We start from the raw sequence: 18,242 nt of genomic DNA, 5'->3' as shown, positions 1-18,242 counted from the left end.
TTACATAACCTGGCGCTGCAGAACAGGGTGGACCTTGCCACTGATGAATTAGTGGAGCACAAGGCACCCTCAGGTGAGGAGGAGGATGAAGAAAGTGATGACCAGTTGCCACATGTGGAAAGGCCTGAGGAGTTGCATGGAGCATTCCAAGGCTCAGGTGCAAGGGAGGCACAGAGATGGTCATTAACACTCGATTTGGATGATCCTTCCCATATCCAGCCATCCAACCATTTATGGGTCCACATTCAACGTGCATTATTGCCATCCACCTCAGCTCTAAGCACAGGCTCGATTAACCACTGCCACCTAGTGCTTCTGAACGATCCAACATGCAGATAACCACACTCACCATGGCTGCTCCCAACCAGCCCTTGGGGCAGGGCCATGGTCCTCCTGTGCTGCCAGAGGGCCTCCAACAATAGATGGAAATTTCCAGAAAACAAATAACACCTTTATCACAAACATAATCAGGCAGAGGCTATAAGAGCATACCTACCTATTCACCTGTGATGCTGAAATGCAACAACTGTTAATTCTGTTTCTTCATTCTCTTCTGTATGCTCCTATGTGGCTTCCCCCTTTCACTGCCAGTGAAATGGAGGCAGGCTCACGACCTTGTTGTCCTCTGGCCTGGGGTGACCTTGGCAGGTGTCCTCTGGTTGCCTAAGGTTTGGCAGGCCCTGGCATGCTGAGGGTCTCCTGGACAAGTGCAGGAACCTGCTCTGTCGTCATAGCAACTTGAGGTACAGGGGTCATTGGCAGAGGGGCTCCTGTCCACAGTAGAAGCGCCCTGTTGCTCCTCCTCCTTCACGAGGCACATTCATACCTCCCTGCTGAGCTGAGAAGGACCTGGTGGAGAATCCAGGCCCCACACCCACCTCTTGACTTGCCACTGCTCCCTTGAGCCCATGGACAGGGCGATGTTAAGCAGGTCCGCGAGCATCACTAGCACCTACTGACTGGTCTGCTGGATGGGGGGGGCACCAATCTCTTGATGGAGGAGGCCTCAACACAGATGAAACGGAAATGACAATACTCCTGGCCTGGGCGGACTCCTCCTCTGTCTAAACAAGAGTGCAGTCTGGAATCTCCGCTCGATCTTCATGTACCTCACACTCAGCGTCCAGCATCTGCTGGGCCGGGTGATCACACGCTGCTGCAGAGGTGGTGTGTCACAGTGCTCTGGCTTTGATGGCCCTTTAAAGATGGCGCCAGCACAACTGACCACATCAGCTGAGGTTGTGACCTTTGCCTCAGTCCTTGCCTCGGGCTAGTGAATGATTGCCCCACCCCTGGCCAACCTGCCAGCTGTTAATTGGCTGGTGGCACGGGAGTGGCAGTGCCAGTGCCACCCGCTTTGGATCCAACCTCCCCCTCCTCGCCAGGTCAAGTCACATCCCGGGCACCATCAGTTAACCTGTGACATTACTAATCTGGCCTGCCCTATTCCAATAGAACCTAAAGAGCATCTGAGGTATGTCATACTGTAGAGCTGATTATATTTGCATTAAATACATTTTCACTATATTTGCAAATTTCAGTAGTTTTGCCTAATCTTATTTACCACAGGTATAGCTATAACTAAACAGCTGTTCATTGAATAGATTGGAAGAGAAGCATCTTTCAAATGCTGGTGTCCTATCTCTCCACAGCTGAACAAATTGAACAAATGGATTTTGACTGGGATAGTCTTCTTCTTATCATGTCCACGAACAGTCTATACACGGCCCAGCCAGAACTGGACACATTTTTGCGCCTTGTTGTTGAATTCGGCAAGATCTGCAACAGTGCAGGGTTCCTCTAGCGATAGGCATTGCAGGAGATGTTGCATAGTCTGTGGCTCAGTTCCACATTCACAAGTTGTCGGGCTGGTTGTATATCCCCATTTGCTTAGTGACACCTTTGAACGACCTACACCAGTCCTAAGTCTGTTAAGGCACTTCCAGGTTGCCCGGTTGCAATTAGCTCCTGGGGGAAGGCTTTCATCCGGTGGAATTTCCATCGCTGGGGGTTGTTCGAGACTGGCGAGCTGATCTTTCCACAAGGCGATGCGGGCTTCAGATGGGGTTGATTGTAATGGAACAACACTGTTCACGAAGCTCTTCCTTGACTTTAGGTGGCTGGGTGTAGGTGTATGACCATGTAGAGGATGCCTCTCATCTGATGTTTGACGGAGTCGCTCTTTCTTGCTGGCTACCGTTCTTCTTATATCAGGGGGAGCGATACCCGCCAGGATATACAGGCTGTTGGTGTTTGTTGGTTTTAAGTCGGCAGCTTGCATTCAGAACGGGGCCAAGGTAGAAGCGTTCTCGTCGCGGCCCTGTTTCAACCAATTCTACCACCACCACGCACAGCAAGTAGTGTATACAACTGGGATAGTGAACAAGGAGGTAGTGTTTTGTATTGAATCTCTCAGCAAAATAATCTCCTAAAGGCACTAAAAATAACAACCCATCTCAGAGCCCCATCACTTTAAACATACAACTGTTAAAAATTAAAGTGCAGCTGGTTAGAGCAGATGTGATCATTGGCTTCGTAACTTTTGTGTGTTTTCTATGTGAGTAAGCATTGCATTGAACAGGAAAAGGAATGACAAGTGTTAATAACACCTTCCAACTCCTTAAATGGTTTTAATGAGCAATGCATGCTAAATTAAAGCCAGAACACTTGTATTCATAAATTTTGTTAACACAGAGCCAGAAAACTTGGAAAAAGTGGTAATGTGTTGCTGGTTTCTAGGGATCCAGCTTACTTTAATGCAATGTGTTGATGATTCCATAGTTAAAAACATCCTCATTCATTTTTATGTACTCTTCTGACCTTATTCCTTTCCCTGGATCCTGTTGACACCGTTTTGTATGGCTTGATTCTACATTATCATACTAAAGGTTATTCACTTTTGGGGACTAAATTGCTCTGGTTAAGTGTTGTAGTATAGCTTTCTGGATAAAACATTACTGTAGGAAATTAATCAAAAGATTGAATAACCAAATTCCCTAGGACTGGATCGAACAAATGAAACTGTAAAATGCTGGAAGCCATTTCTATTGTGAGCTTTAAGCAATCATTAAGAAAAGCCTTCATGTCATCTCTGGGTGAGGTTTAAGTTTGCTTCCACATGTCAAGGAATAGTTCTTGAGGTTAATTGCCAGCAAAGTCAGATTAATGATTTCCTTCTGCTGTTACTTCATATATTGCATAAACTGTGCCCCTGTATGAACTTTACAGAACATTATGAAAAAATTAATTTCTTTCATATGGATAATTACTTTTGTTCTTACTAAATAATAACTTTTGATTTCACAGAGGATAAAAGAAGGCAGTACTATTGACAGAATCAAGACTGTCTGCGTCGGAGACCACATAGAAGGAATAAACAATCAAACTATAGTAGGTTGCCGACACTATGAAGTTGCCAAGATGTTGAAAGATTTGCCCAAAGGTCAACCATTCATACTTGGGTTAGTGGAACCAAGGAAGGCTTTTGGTGAGTCAATCAACAAACCAGCCCACATTCAAGTCAAACATCATTAACATTTTCCATATCAGGCAATATTTATTTTCAGGCTACATTCTTGACTTATCCCCTAGAACCAATCCAACATGTATTAATGGATGACTTAGAAATGCCTTTGCAATTGTAACATTTATTAACTTTTCTTCATCCCTCTTAGAACATCATCCATTCCCAAGTAGGGTTAAAGCTGCCCTGATTTTTCAACACAAGTCCATTATTATACAATTTACAAAGGGTCAGCTACTCCACATTAGCAAATAGATAAATGTCTTGTTTGCTTGGTAGCTTAGCAATGAATCTGATCCTGTTGGCTGTGTTGGAGAGAATGTGGATAAGATATCAGATATCAGGGCTTGTTATTTTTGTGGGAGACGATACACTCGTAACAGACACTGTAGACACTGCTTCATAACTTATTTTAATTTGTGAGGCTGCCCATATCTGAGTGCAGTGTACTGGGGGAAATTGCAAAACTGCCCTTTGCTAGCTGGCTCCATTAAGATGTCTATCACTAGAGGAGTACTCCCAGCGTGGCAATCCTAGTGTTTATCTCCTCTGGCCTTACAAGGAAAGTATTCCATGCTGCTATGGAAAAATGAAAGATTGTATGTCAAAAAGCAATGGTCATGTACAATGCTTGAAGTGAGATCTCTTAGGAGATGTGACAGCTTAAGTTTGTGTCTTACTTGACTGGCCTCCCAAGGAATGAGCAACACTGAGAACCTTTGCCTTCCTCCTGACACCAGCAAATTCCTCATTTAGGCCAGGTACAAGAGAGCTGGCTGGCTGTGTTACATAAGCCAACAACCTCATTTCAAATAACTGGTACTTGTGGTTCCTCTGGAGGATATTCTTCAGTCCAAATAGGAGAATCTCGTTTTGCTGCACCTTCTGCAACAAGACCTCTGCTTCATCACTGTCAAAAAGTGCTACCTGGACCCAGGGGACCAATATCACGATTGGTTAGCGCCACTTAAACCTAGCCTGCCCTGCTTAAAGGCTGGGACTGATGCAGAGATTCATGGTTGAAGGGAATCGACCTAGGAAATAGTGAAAAATAGCACAACTGAGGAGAGTGGGCTCCAAGATGCTGCACTGGAGGCCATTTTGAAGAAGGTGGAAAGATGGAGAGATGTCCTGTATTTCCAGGGGACCAGGAAGCCCTTCTGATACACACCAAAAGACAGGAGGAGCGGGTAGCCATGGGTGCTAATGCCAGGAGTCAAGATCCGAGGGATTGGATACAATGCAGCAAGAAGTTCAATGACTTCACACAGTGGTCAAGATCAGTGAACGCATCTTCAAATGCCAGATCCTACTATGTGCACCAGTGATCTCAGTCGCTGTTTAAATCACCACACCTCCATCACTCACTGGCCAACAATCTCTATCGATCAGATCTCATACCTAATGTCCATATGTTTTACCTCACCCACACACAGTAGCACTGCTTAAAAACCTTAAACCCACACCTTGCAGCTTGCACACACTGCAGCTATTCAAAAATGACAGTTCCATCATCCAAACAGATTGAACCACACTCATTGATACACTTCCCTCCCTCTTGCAAGACAAGGCGGTGCACAACTGGGAGGCAACAGGAGCTGACCACAGGGGATAGGCACACTTGCATGTCCTAAGCCTCATGGAGGAGATGCTATTGGCCACTATTGGGATGGCCAATCTTACCTTTTCCTTTCAGATACCAGCTCACACAACTTGGCCAGCCATGGAGTAACACCAAGAAGAAAGTAATGATGCAAAAACAATACCATCACTTGATTCACACTCAGATCTACAGCTCAGATACTGACACTGCACTGTATCTTAGAGGATAGATTAGATGCAGGATCTGCATGTGGTGAGACATTAGGTGTAAATGGGCTGTAGCCAGGGCAGGGGGCAGATCACCAGAGGGTGAGGTCACACACAGGCTCCATTGCGGAGGGCTCAAATGAGGACTTTGATGGGACATCCTATAGAAGATGAATTTGCATAACCAATCCCAAATAAAAACATAAAATGCGAGAAAAACTCAACAGGGTCTGGCATCATCTGTAGAGAGAGAAACAGAGTTAATGTTTTGAGTCCAATATCCGAACTCTTCTGAGCTTTTCCTTTCATTCGTTCACGGGTTGTGGGCTTTGCTGGCTGGGCCAGCATTTATTGCCAATCCCTAGTTACCTTTGAGAAGTTGGTGGTGAGCTGCTTTCTTGAGCCGCTGCTTTCTTGAGCCGCTGCAGTCCGTGTGGTGTAGGTACACCCACAGTGCTGTTAGGGATGGAGTTCCAGGATTTTGATCTAGTGACAGTGAAGGAACAGCGACATATTTTCAAGTCAGGGTGGTGAATGACTTGGAGGGGAACTTACAGGTGGTGGTGTTTCCATCTATCTGTTGCCCTTGTCTTCTAGATGGTAGTGATCATGGGTTTGGAAGGTGCTGTCGAAGGAACCTTGGTGAGTTCCTACAGTGCATCTTGTAGATGGTACACACTGCTGCTACTGTGCATTGCTGGTGGAGGAAGTGAATGTTTGTGGATGGGGTGCCAATCAAATGGGCTGCTTTGTCTTGGACGGTGTCAAGCTTCTTGAGTGTTGTGGGAGCTGCACTCATCCAGGCAAGTAGGGAGTATTCCATCACACTCCTGACTTGTGCCTTGTAGATGGTGGACAGGCTTTGGGGAGTCAGGAGGTCAGTTACTCATTGCAGGATTCCTAGCCTCTGACCTGCTCTTGTAGCCACAGTTTTTATATGGCTAGTCCAATTCTGTTTCTGGTCAATGGTAACTCCCAGGATGTTGATAGTGGGGCATTCAGTGATGGTAATACCTTTGAACATCAAGGGGCGATTGTTGTATTCTCTCTAGGAGATGGTCATTGCCAGACACTTGTGTGGGGCAAATGTTATTTGCCACTTGTCAGCCCAAATCTGGATATTGTCCAGGTCTTGCTGAATTTGGACATGGACTGCTTGAGTATCTGAGGAGTTGCAAATGGTGCTGAACATTGTGCAATCATCAGTGAACATCCCCACTTCTGACCTTATGATGGAAGGAAGGTCATTGATGAAACAGCTGAAGATGGTTGGGCCAAGGACACTACCCTGAGGAACTCCTGCAGCGATGTCCTGGAGCTGAGATGATTGACCTCCAACAACCACAACCATCTTCCTTTGTGCTGGGTATGACTCTAACCAGCAGAGTTTTCCCCCCTGATTCCCATTGACTCCAGTTTTGCTAGGGCTCCTTGATGCCACACTCGGTCAACTGCAGCCTTGATGTCAAGGGCAGTCACTCTCACCTCACCTCGGGAGTTCAGCTCTTTTGTCCATGTTTGAGCCTAGGCTGTAATGAGGTCAGGAGCTGAGTGGCCCTGGCAGATTCCAAACTGGGCATCAGTGAGCAGGTTATTGCTAAGCAAGTGCCACTTAATAGCACTATTGATGACTCCTTCCATTATTTTACTGATGATCAAGAGTAGACTGATGGGGCAGTAATTGGCCTGGTTGGATTTGTCCTGCTTTTTGTGTACAGGACATACCTGGGCAATTTTCCATGTAGCAGGGTAGATGCCAGTGTTGCAGCTGTACTGGAACAGCTTGGCTATGGGCGCAGCAAGTTCAGAGCACAAGTCTTCAGTACAATTTCCGAAATATTGTCAGGGCCCATAGCCTTTGCAGTATCCAGTGCCTTTGGCCATTTCTTGATATCACATGGAGTGAATCGAATTGACTGAAGACTGGCACCTGTGATGCTGGGGACCTCCGGAGGAGGCCAAGATGGATCATGCACTAGGCACTTCTGGCTGAAGATTGTAGCGAATACTTCAGCCTTATCTTTTGCACTGATGTGCTGGGCTCCTCCATCATTGAGGGTGGGGATATTTGTGGAGCCTCCTCCTCCAGTGAGTTGTTTAATTGTCCACCACCATTCACGATTGGATGAGGCAAGACTGCAGAGCTTAGATCTGATCTGTTGATTGTGGGATTGCTTAGCTCTTTCCATCACTTGTTGCCTATGCTGTGGAAGTAGTCCTGTGTTATAGCTTCACCAGGTTGACACCTCATTTTTAGGTGTGCCTGGTGCTGCTCCTGGCATGCCCCCCTGCACTCTTAAACCAGGGCTGATCCCCTGGCTTGATGGTAATGATAGAGTGGGGGATATGCCGGGCCATGAGGTTACAGGTTGTGTTTGAGTACAATTCTGCTGCTGCTGATGACCCACAGTGCTTCATGGATACCCAGTCTTGAGTTGCTAGATCTGTAGACTTGTTCAAAATCTATCCCATTTAGCACAGTGGTGGTGCCACACAACACGATCGAGCGCATCTTCAGTGTGAAGGTGGGACTTCATCTCCACAAGAACTGTGCGGTTGTCATTCCTACTGATACTATCATGGACATATGCATCTGCGGCAGGCAGGTTGGTGAGAATGAGGTCAGGTATGTTTTTCCCTCTTGTTGGTTCCCTGACCACCTGCCGCAGACCCAGCCTAGCAGTTATGTCATTTAGGAATCGACCAGCTTGGTCAGTAGTGGTGCTACTCGGCCACTCTTGGTGATGGACATTGAAGTCCCCCACCCAGAGTACATTCTGCGCCCTTGTCACCCTCAGAGCTTCCTCCAAGTGGTGTTCAACATGGAGGAGCACTGATTCATCAGCTGAGGGAGGGCGGTATGTGGTAATCAGCAGGAGGTTTCCTTGCCCATGTTTGACCTGATGCCATGAGACTTCATGAGGTCCGGAGTCGATATTGAGGACTCCCAGGCAACTCTCTCCCGACTGTATATCACTGTGCCGCCACCTCTGCTGGGTCTGTCCTGCCGGTGGGACAGGACATACCCAGGGATGGTGATGGTGGTGTCTGGGACATTATCTGTAAGATATGATTCCGTGAGGATGAATATGTCAGGCTGTTGCTTGGCTAGTCTGTGGGACAGCTCTCCCAATTTTGGCACTAGCCCCCAGATGTAAGTAAGGAGGACTTTGCAGGGTCGACAGGGATGAGATTGCCGTTGTTGTTTCCGGTGCCTAGGTCGATGCTGGGTGGCCCATCCGGTTTCATTCCTTGAAGAGCTGCCAGCCCTCTGATTGGTTAGCAACTCTTAGAAGTGAGATCTTTGCCCTTGAAACCATGGTAGCACTGAGGACAGGGAATTAACTGATTGACAATGAATTCTGTCACAGCCATTAAATCTAGCCCAAAGCACGTGGATTAAAAAAAAAGCATGGGACCGAGGGCAAGTCCTTGTGGAACTCCAGAGGTAATACAGCAAGTTTAGGAAGCGAAAGCATTGCTCGAGTTGTGCAGACTGTGTTGGGACAGGTTAAATCTCTTCAACTTTCTATTTCTGTTTCCTTGCAAACACTCCTTAAAACCTAGATAAAAGCAAAATACTGCGGATGCTGGAAATCTGAAACAAAAACAGAAAATGTTGGAAAAACTCAGCAGGTCTGACAGCTTCTGTGGAGAGAGAAAAAAACAAAGTTAACATTTCGAGTCCATGTGACCCTTCTTCAGAGCTGAAGAGAAGTGGAAGTGTGATGAAATGTACACTATTTAAGGGGCGTGGGGCAGGTGGAGCTGGATAGAAGGCCAGAGATAGGTGGGGACATAGGAGGGATTGACCAAGATGTCATGAACATGGATTCCTTAAAACCTACCTCTTTGATCAAACTTTTGGTCATCTGCCCTAATATCTCCTTATGTAGCTCAGTGTCAAATGTTGTTTTATAATGGTCATGTGAAGCACCTTGGGCCCTTTACCAGGCCCTATGTAAATAGAAATTATTGTTGTCATACTGCTGACTGGTGTTATGTCATTCTCGTTCTTTACCCTCTGCTTACTGAAGATCATTTCTAGCCCAGTGACACTAAATTGTTCTTATTTAATAGCTTTTAATGATTTAGAGAGTACTCCTTCTCCTGAATAATATTGTCATTCTATAGTAGCTGTTCGGCAACCCGATCGTCACCTCATCAGATCCATTTAAGCGACAAGCATTTGCATAAATTTGAAATCCTTAACCTGATATCTTGAAAGGCAATTGCTTAGGCACCTGAATTTTTAATTTGTATTCATTAAAAACAGAGTGACGAGAGGTTTAGCTGCTGATTGATAAAGGTTTAATTGCAGGTTAATATGCACGGTTGTTTCAAAATGGCGTTCGAAGTCTCCCAGCTGCAGTGTTGATTTTCCGATAGTTCTTAATGTTAGTTTTAAAATCTTCAGATCCTAAATGCAGCTTTAATTGGTAACAGAAGAGCACAAAGATGCTTCATTATTCATTACTGCCAGCTTTTGATTTATTTATGAACAGCTGCAATTCACGCAAGAGCTTTTCTGTGCCCATCACATCTTTTAAACTGTTCTCAGTATAAGACTTGCAGTGCCCTCACATGTCCTCTGCCCCCATTAACTTCCTGCACTTGTTTAACCAATGCACGTTGTTGATTGAAGTAAAGATGATCTTTCTGACAATTGGCATATTTAAAGTAGAAAATGCGCCGGTTGAACGGCTGTTTTATGTCAGCTTTTGAAATTAAGTAGCAGCCATGAGGGACTGGGACCTTCAGATGTTTCCATTAGACCTGATTCTGTGTCATAATGAAGAGCACGTTTATTGAGCTTATCATGTTTCTGCACTTGACTGTTACTCTATACATGTTGCAGTACGAGGCCTACGACTGAGGAAGTGAGGCATACCATTAGCTTCCTCTGAAAGATGAAGCATTGCACAGGCACATCCACAGGAACTGGGATTTCCTGGTTCCACCCACGATGGGTGTAATGGCAGACGGGAGGGGAAAATATCGGGAGAGGGAAAAAGTCAGTTTCCCATTGGCATAAAAACGGGTTGCGATCGCCTGCTCCTGTCCTCAATGGCGGCACACTTTTCCCACCACCACCATGTCGAGAACGGCATTTGGATACGTTAGGATATCATGAATGCTCATTATGAAGGCATCATGTGGAGGAATCACGCCCCACGCTGGAAAAGGCCACACCAGCTTAGACTGGCATGATTCACAACCGTATATAAGTGACATGCACCTGGCGACCTGCATTTCACTCGTGACTTCGAGGTTTGTTTGCCTACTTTACACTCGTGGCACCTCCGGCTCTGCGCCAGCTTCACAGGCACCACCGTTTCACTTTCAAGGCAAGGTTCCCTATACCAGACCAGCTGTAAGGTGGGGGGGTGGGTTGTAATGTACTACAGGGCTCGACTGGGGGGGGGTTGGAGGGGGAGACAAGACAGAGGCAAGGGAAAGGGCTGGAGGACAAGGGCTTTACTGGGGTTGGGAGGCAATCTAGAGCCTTCATTGTAATAGCGCATGCATGCGAGATTAATTTCAACGCGTTCTAATCATCAATCTCCCTGTATTAACCCCTTGTACCAATCGTGATAATTCCCCAGTATGATTATGACTCCAAAATCAAATGGACACCTGGACAAACTGGAGAAGCCTCTTGGGAACCCCACCTCAGAACCTTGCAGCTGCCAGGCTCAGAGATGGGAACTCCCTGGCCCCCCCCAAAAAGAATCTCATCCCCTCACACAGCATGTGCCCTCATGTATTTTCCAAAGGATGTAGCCTTAGAGTCCACTGAATGAGTAATTTATCACCTCAAATAAATGCAGCACATCCAAGCACCTGGTCAAATCTATCTCATAGTAATAGGTCAACTGAAATGGGGCTGGGGTTGAGGAGAGAGCATCCTGTGACACTGAGAGAGGTTGTTGCGATGGCCACGATTGTATTGGCTAATAGGTGCCTAGACTGTAACCAATCCCTTGACCCCACAGCCACCCACACGTCAGCAACAGAAAGCAAACCTTTGGAGATTGATGCTCAGCACGTCTTTCTTTCAACGTCCCTGAAGAGAGGAAACCTTCAGGAAGATGGAGGGTGCATTTAATGTTCCCTGCATCATTGCATGCAGGCAGGAGGAAAGGCAGAGAAGAGAGCTTCAGTGGTGCCAGGCTCTCCAAAGGGAAGAGTTTCACCCTGATGAGCAAAGAGCAGCAGGGCCCCCCCTAGACCCAGAGGATGAGGCTCACAGAAGCGCTACGCGTAGGCGCCTCTCAAGACCGAGGGTGTACAGAAGACGCCTGTCTTTTCTGCAGATGAATGAGACAGAGTGTCGTCAATGCCTCCGCATATCCTGGGATCTGATGGCTCACATCTGCCACATTTTCTATGAGTCGACACAGCCGCAGGGACGGGGAGGACATCCTTTGCCAGTTGTTCTCAAAGTCAGCACTGTGCTTAACTTCTATGCAAGTGGCTCTTTCCATGGCTCCCCTGGGGACCTCTGTGGCATTTCTCAAGCTTCCAGGTACAAGTGATGGACGCCCTCTTTGCCAAGGCCCACAAATACGGGCACTTCACTAGAAATCAAGCTAGCCAGAGCACTGGACTTTGCTGCTATTTTCTGGATTCCCACAGGCGCAGGCTGCCATCGACTGCACTCATGTGGCTCCAAGAGCTCCCTGGCAACATGCGCTCCAACATATCAACAGGAAAGGGTGCCCCTCGCTCAATGTGCAGCTGGTCTGCGACCATGCAGGTTTGTAGGAGATACCCAGGAAGCTGCCACGACTCTTACATCTTGAGTAGATCACAGACCCCTGGCAGTTACACAATATCCAGGGTTGGCTCCACGGTGATGATGCCCATCCAACAGTCACAAGCTCCAGCTGAGGGAAGGCACATGAACATTTATAGAGCAAACCACTGGCATATTGAAGATGTGATTCCGATGCCTGGGCCAATCTGGTGGAACACTCCAGTACCAGTACCACTCCCCAGAGGGTCTCACAGATCATGGTGGTTTGCTGTGCCCTGCACAACCTGGTGCTGCAAAGTTGGGGGAGAACTTGCCCGATGCTGAGGAGCTGCATGTCTCCTCCAGTGAGGAGGACATTGAGAGTGATAAGGCCAAGGAAGCTTTTTTTTTATTCGTTCATGGGGTATGGGTATTGCTGCTGGCCAGGCCAGCATTTATTACCCATCCCTAGTTCAGGGGGGTAGTCAGGAGTCACATGTAGGCCAGCAGATTTCCTTCCCTAAAGAGCATTAGTGAACCAGATGGGTTTTTACAACAATTGACAATGGTTTAATTTCCAGGTTTTTATTGAATTCACATTCCACCATGGCAGGATTTGAACCTGGATCTCTGGGGTATTATCTTGGGTGGCTGGGTTACTAGTCTAGCAACGATACCACTATGCCATTGCCTCCCCAGGGGAAGAAGCCATAGCATGGGCCAGATAAGACAGGTGTTCACGTGAGATGTTTATAGCCACCAGATTGCAGGAGGATGATGATAAGTAGCAGTGCTTATCCTGTCAAACCAATACCCTCCATGATGGGCCCACATCACCACCACCATGGCTAGCCTTCTCAGACATCCTCTTCATTCTGAGATTGAATATTTAAACATTCTGCTCACAATGTACTCATCCTTTGAAGGATGATGAAGCCTCCGGAGCATGTGTCCTTGTTGAGATGATGTAGCAACTGTAGGAGGTCGTTCAGGCATCACATAACAAAATGTGCTGCCTCTTAAACATCTCTCTAGCGTCCCAGTCACTAAGTTAGCCTACAAGAGGCACTGCAGCCCTCAGTGGACTCATGGCAGTATACCTTCAGTCTAATGAAGTGCCTCAAGTAGATCCATCTCCAGCAACGGAAAAATACCTTCTGTGTCACTTCGATGGTGATACTGCTGGGCTAGGTTTGGGCCAAGGCAGGTGAGGACGTTCAACAGATTTAACGCTTGTTCAATGCACTCAGTCCTCAGTGTTACCTTAATCCTCATTACACTGAGACTCACCACTCTCAGTTAGGGATGCAGGGCTCCAGTTAGCCTGACCTTTCAACGGACATAGATCACCTCATGATGGCCATCCTTGCACATTTGCCTGACAGACATGAAAAAGCCTCTTTTTCAACACCATCAATTTCCCATAATGGTCAGCTCCAGCCCTTGTGACCCCAAAAATGCAGACACAACATGGAGCCCTCAAAGTTCTGCTGCGTTGATAATAAAGAGCACACATCAGCTGCATTACATCCTAGCTCCCAGCTTGGTTCTGCCCCGAGCATTGTCATCCCATCAAATTAACATATGAGCATCGAGATCATGCTCAACGGTTCCATTGACCACAGCACATCTCCACATGGATGTAGCATCACTGAACTTGATGAGTGTTTAGGGAGGGGAGACTAAGCAGAATGAATGGGCCAGCACTGCAATCCTTTTTGACAATAGCCTTGTGAGCACTATGCAGACAATTCTAAGGTGAAAAATGGTTAAAGACGTAACTTTGAGCAACAGGACAAAATTATGCCCGTGAGGGACAGAGCACCGGCACGTTGAGGTGGTGAGGTGTGCACACTTATTGGTCAGTCTGGCCGATGTACGCTCATAGATTCGACAACACACAAGGCTGGAAGGAGTGCACATGACCTCTTGAGTATGGGCTTATAGATTGCAAACCCTGACGGATGATAGAGAGCATGGAGTTCAAGGAAAGATTACCCTTTTCCATGCTCATCTATACCTGTCCTTCTACAGTACGCCTTCACCTTCCCACAATACAGACTAGTCAGGGGGTTACATGAGCCTCCATTTTACACAGCCAAGAATGAACATCACTTGAACCTGCAATGCGTGGTGACGGGATGTCTGGCCCAAGCAGACTTTAGATTGAGGGTGAGGCATCCCTGATGTCGGTAATGAACTGAGAAGCGACACACACTGTGATGAGATGGCTGCGCACAACATCGACCAGAGGCACATGATGCAATATTTGCGATTAGTGGGGGGAGGGAACATGGAGTGACATCTGATCGAGCATGACACAGCTCAGCACATAGAGGGGGCATACCCAAGAGGAGGCAATTCAATTTACCTATGAAAGAGAGTAGAGATAATTAGTGCACGGCAACAGACTCCAAGATATAACATTGCACTCACAGTCTTGGTGTCTGGAGAATCAGCTGGTGCGGGATCCTCACTTGGGTGTGTGTCGCTAACCTCACTATCACCACAGGCAGGTCCTGGTCCTATCTGGCCAGGTGTACTGCACGCTTCTCATTCTGGGTGAGGGCCTTGATCTCTGCCATCCCGCCACCAGTCTGGAATCTCTCCCTCTTATCGTGGGTGAACTTGGCCCACATGAAGACAGATGGAGAGAGTGTGAGCAGGATGATAAGGATGCCTGCCTTGTGTGCGTGCTAAGTGGAGCCGTGTAGGGGATGGGAATGCAAGCTGCACAGGACATGAGCCCAGGCGGAGATGTCAGGGTGTGTGTGGGAGAGTGAGTGGTGATGTCCCTTGGTGACCCACCCTATGGTCCCTCATACCCTCCATGCCCCTCTACTCATCCTTCCATTGCCTTTTCTAGTCCCAATGCCAACTTATGCCAACCCATGCCCTCTCTCACCACTCTTTCCCCTTATACCTCCATGCCAACTCATCCAGGATCCACCATGGGCACACCTCAGGAGCTATGGTGAGATGAAATAAAATAAAGTTCTAAGTGTCAATTGCAGACTTCACTATATTTTTAAAAACACACTCATTGACAATATTTAAATTCCTTCAATTACTTAACCCTTATAAAAACAAACATATCCTTCAAGCATTTAATCCAATTGAAAACAAACATTTCTATTCATAGCTCCACATCAAAGGTGGGTAACCTCTTTACACCCACTTAGAGCTGGCAACCAAATTGTGAATTTATAGGCCCTCCACTGTGATAATGATAGGTTGTTGAAGCAGACAATTAGCACTAATCTTATAATATAAGCCTTCAGGCTTATGTCAACAAACAATGAAATAGTAGCCACTGATATTTTTCAACTGCAGACTGGATGTTATTTTTCCAAAAATTGAAAGGAACTGGGTATTTAAATGACAGTTTGACTGTTCCACAGAGCGTATCCACTTTTTACGCATATTCATGTTTACTCTTAACAACTCCAAGGGGGTACCTGACCTCTCTCAAAGGGCACCTGACCTCTCCCAAAGAGGTGCCTTACCTCTTCAAAGGAGTGCCTACCTCTCGAAAAGGGTACATAACCTCTCCAAATAACTCCAGCAGTTTTAGACCTTTTCCACCAATGTCTAAAGACCATGAGGAATGTTTTGGAAATCCCAGTAACGAAAATTGTTTCTGTTTGAAGGCAGCTGCCTCCGTGAAGCACGGATGTGCAAAGCACAGCTTTCCCCTAGTACCCCCACCCTGGCAAAAATGGCATGTGTCGGGTTTGGGGATGGAACTTCCAGAATCAGGCCCCGGCACCACTTTGGCTAAGGTGCAGAGACCTTCCTTTTCGCAAAGATTCAAGCCCAAGTAACCACTTCCTCGGAATACTTGGGTATTTCTGGTAGCCTAAAAGGAGAAGGAGGCTGGAGGATCTAGATCCCATCCTGTTTTCGGCCCTTCCACAGCAAAATTGCCTTGAATTTGGTGTTTCTGCAGGGTTTCGGTGAATCACCCACTAAGGTTACATTGACCAATTGGGAGAATTCCTGTGGAAATTCAAACTCTTTACATTTATCAGAGCTGCTTTCTATAATCTGTGCTTCCTACCTCTCTCACTGTAGCTTGGCAGTTACTGTTGGTAATATCTGCAGCCAAATTTTAATGCATTCATGAAAGATATCATTGTTCCCTACTTTAACTGATGACATTACCCATTTCAAATAAACTGGTTATTGCCTATGTTGAAACAATGGGAAAAGGATTGTTCCATCAATATGTTGAAACATTCACCTACTAATATTGCCAACAATAATTCCTACAAATGTATTTTTGAGCTGAATCTCGATTTTTTTTTTCATGACTCTGCCTGTAAGGAAATTATTTTAATTTGTAAACCCTGGCAAGAATAAAAAAACAAATGATTCCCAGCTGTCTGACGTTTATTTTCTCCATTTACACCTTTTGAAACTCTTTCGAGTTATCAACAGTCACAGATTGCAACTCTTTCGAGTACAATCACAGTTCTTGGTTTCCGGGAGTGGGACATGAACCCACAACCCTCTGATTCAAAGGCGAGGGTGCTATGAACTGAGCCACAGCTGACACCTCCTTACACCTTTTGAAACTCTTTCGAGTTATCAACAGTCACAGATTGCAACTCTTTCGAGTACAATCACAGTTCTTGGTTTCCGGGAGTGGGACATGAACCCACAAGCTGAACTGCTTGTCAGCCATTGACTATTGATGCTTGTTAGCTGATAACTGAAGGTTGATTAACAAGACTCGACCCATTTTATATTAGGGCTGGGATTCGGCTGTGCTTCAGCACTTGTTCTTATCTTGTGGTGAGCACCAACGCTCCAAGTCAGGGTTTCCTACTTTTCACATGGTTAAGTGGAACTAGTATCAGTGCTTGCTGTGTTTATGAATGGAATAACAGTTTGCTTCTGTAGCATTTTCATGGTTATGCAAATGACTATAAGATACACATCATAATACACATAATTTCCAGGAATACTGCCTATTGCAGTTCAACCCATTCACAGGGTTGCCCACAGAGACCAAGAACTGGTAGCAGATGGGAAAAATCAGGGCTTGTGCTGCTGTTGGATTTGTGACAAGCATGTAGGTTAGGCTTTAGCAGTGCTGAGAACTGAACTGGGCCCACTGTAAAAGGAAATAATAAAGCAAAGTTCCTCTGTGCACTATTCGTTGTGCACTGGTTAATGTATTGACACTGTGTTCCTGTTTGCACTATTTTAACACAGCTGTTAACTCTTTTATTTTAAACATGTTATTTATGCTAAGATATAACAGCTAGGAAGTGAACATAAACATGGCCATCGGTATGTGAAAAATAGCACTTGGAAACCCTCTATTCAAGAGACTGATCTCTAACTTGGCATCCCAATGCTGCAACCCTCTCCATTTTACACCTCCACCTGCCTCCGTTTTTCATTAAATGATGGACAGAGTGGGAGCCAATAAATCCAGTGATAAGTTTATCCTTCGAACCAGAGCCAATTGCGAGGGAATCATGAGTTGTTGTTGGCTGGAAATTTAAAGTATAATAGTGATTTAAGAGGGAGTACCACCCAAAAACCATTATTATTGACATAGGGAAAACTAATTGGGTAAGAAAACACTCAAAAGCAATATGATAATGAACATTCAATTTACCAAAAAATTCCAAGGAAAGGGAGAGTTTTAAAAATAAATCAAAACTAATGCTGCAGGACTCCTACATTTTCTATTGAATTCCATATAAGTTGAGGTGGATGGATGTTTTGAATATTCAATAATGTTGGTTCTTTAATTTGGATTTGCTGTTTTTAAATATAGGTATTGGTTTGATGGATCATTGGGTGTGGAGTTGCAATATAGCCCAAGCAACTCAACAACACACTACATTAAGCTTTCTACTGCTTTGTAATTCTTGTGCCCTGATCTCAATGTGGCTCTGCTGTTTGACACACAAACTGCTGGTCTCCATAGTACTCCTGCCTTCTGTTCCAAAAGTATTATGCTCTGGTGCCAAAGGGTGAAATTTGTCATTTGTGACATTTTGTTGATAGTGACTTGCCAACATGATCAGTCTGGCTCTCAGATTGAATCATAGAAACTTAAAGCACAGGCGGCTGCATCTAGATAGAAAATAACAGAGGCCAACCACATAGTCACTCACTGAGTTAGACCATAAGACAAAGGAGCGGAAATTA

The 18,242-nt window shown here is 45.9% G+C and overlaps 1 protein-coding gene across 1 annotated transcript in view; it reads left to right on the top strand.

Moving 5' to 3' along the window:
• LOC144689240 (PDZ domain-containing protein GIPC3-like) overlaps window positions 1-18,242 on the top strand; it is a 73,624-nt gene that overhangs the window by 15,503 nt on the left and 39,879 nt on the right. The window contains exon 3 of the mRNA XM_078556341.1: window positions 3,307-3,487. Within this exon, the coding sequence (XP_078412467.1) occupies window positions 3,307-3,487 (181 nt within the window). The remainder of the gene's footprint in view (window positions 1-3,306; window positions 3,488-18,242) is intronic.

This window comes from Cetorhinus maximus, chromosome 13, assembly GCF_964194155.1.
Source record: "Cetorhinus maximus chromosome 13, sCetMax3.hap1.1, whole genome shotgun sequence".
Classification (NCBI taxonomy): Eukaryota; Metazoa; Chordata; class Chondrichthyes; order Lamniformes; family Cetorhinidae; genus Cetorhinus; species Cetorhinus maximus.
The sequence above is the reverse complement of the archived record's forward strand: the minus strand, read 5'-3'. Positions and strand labels throughout refer to the sequence as shown.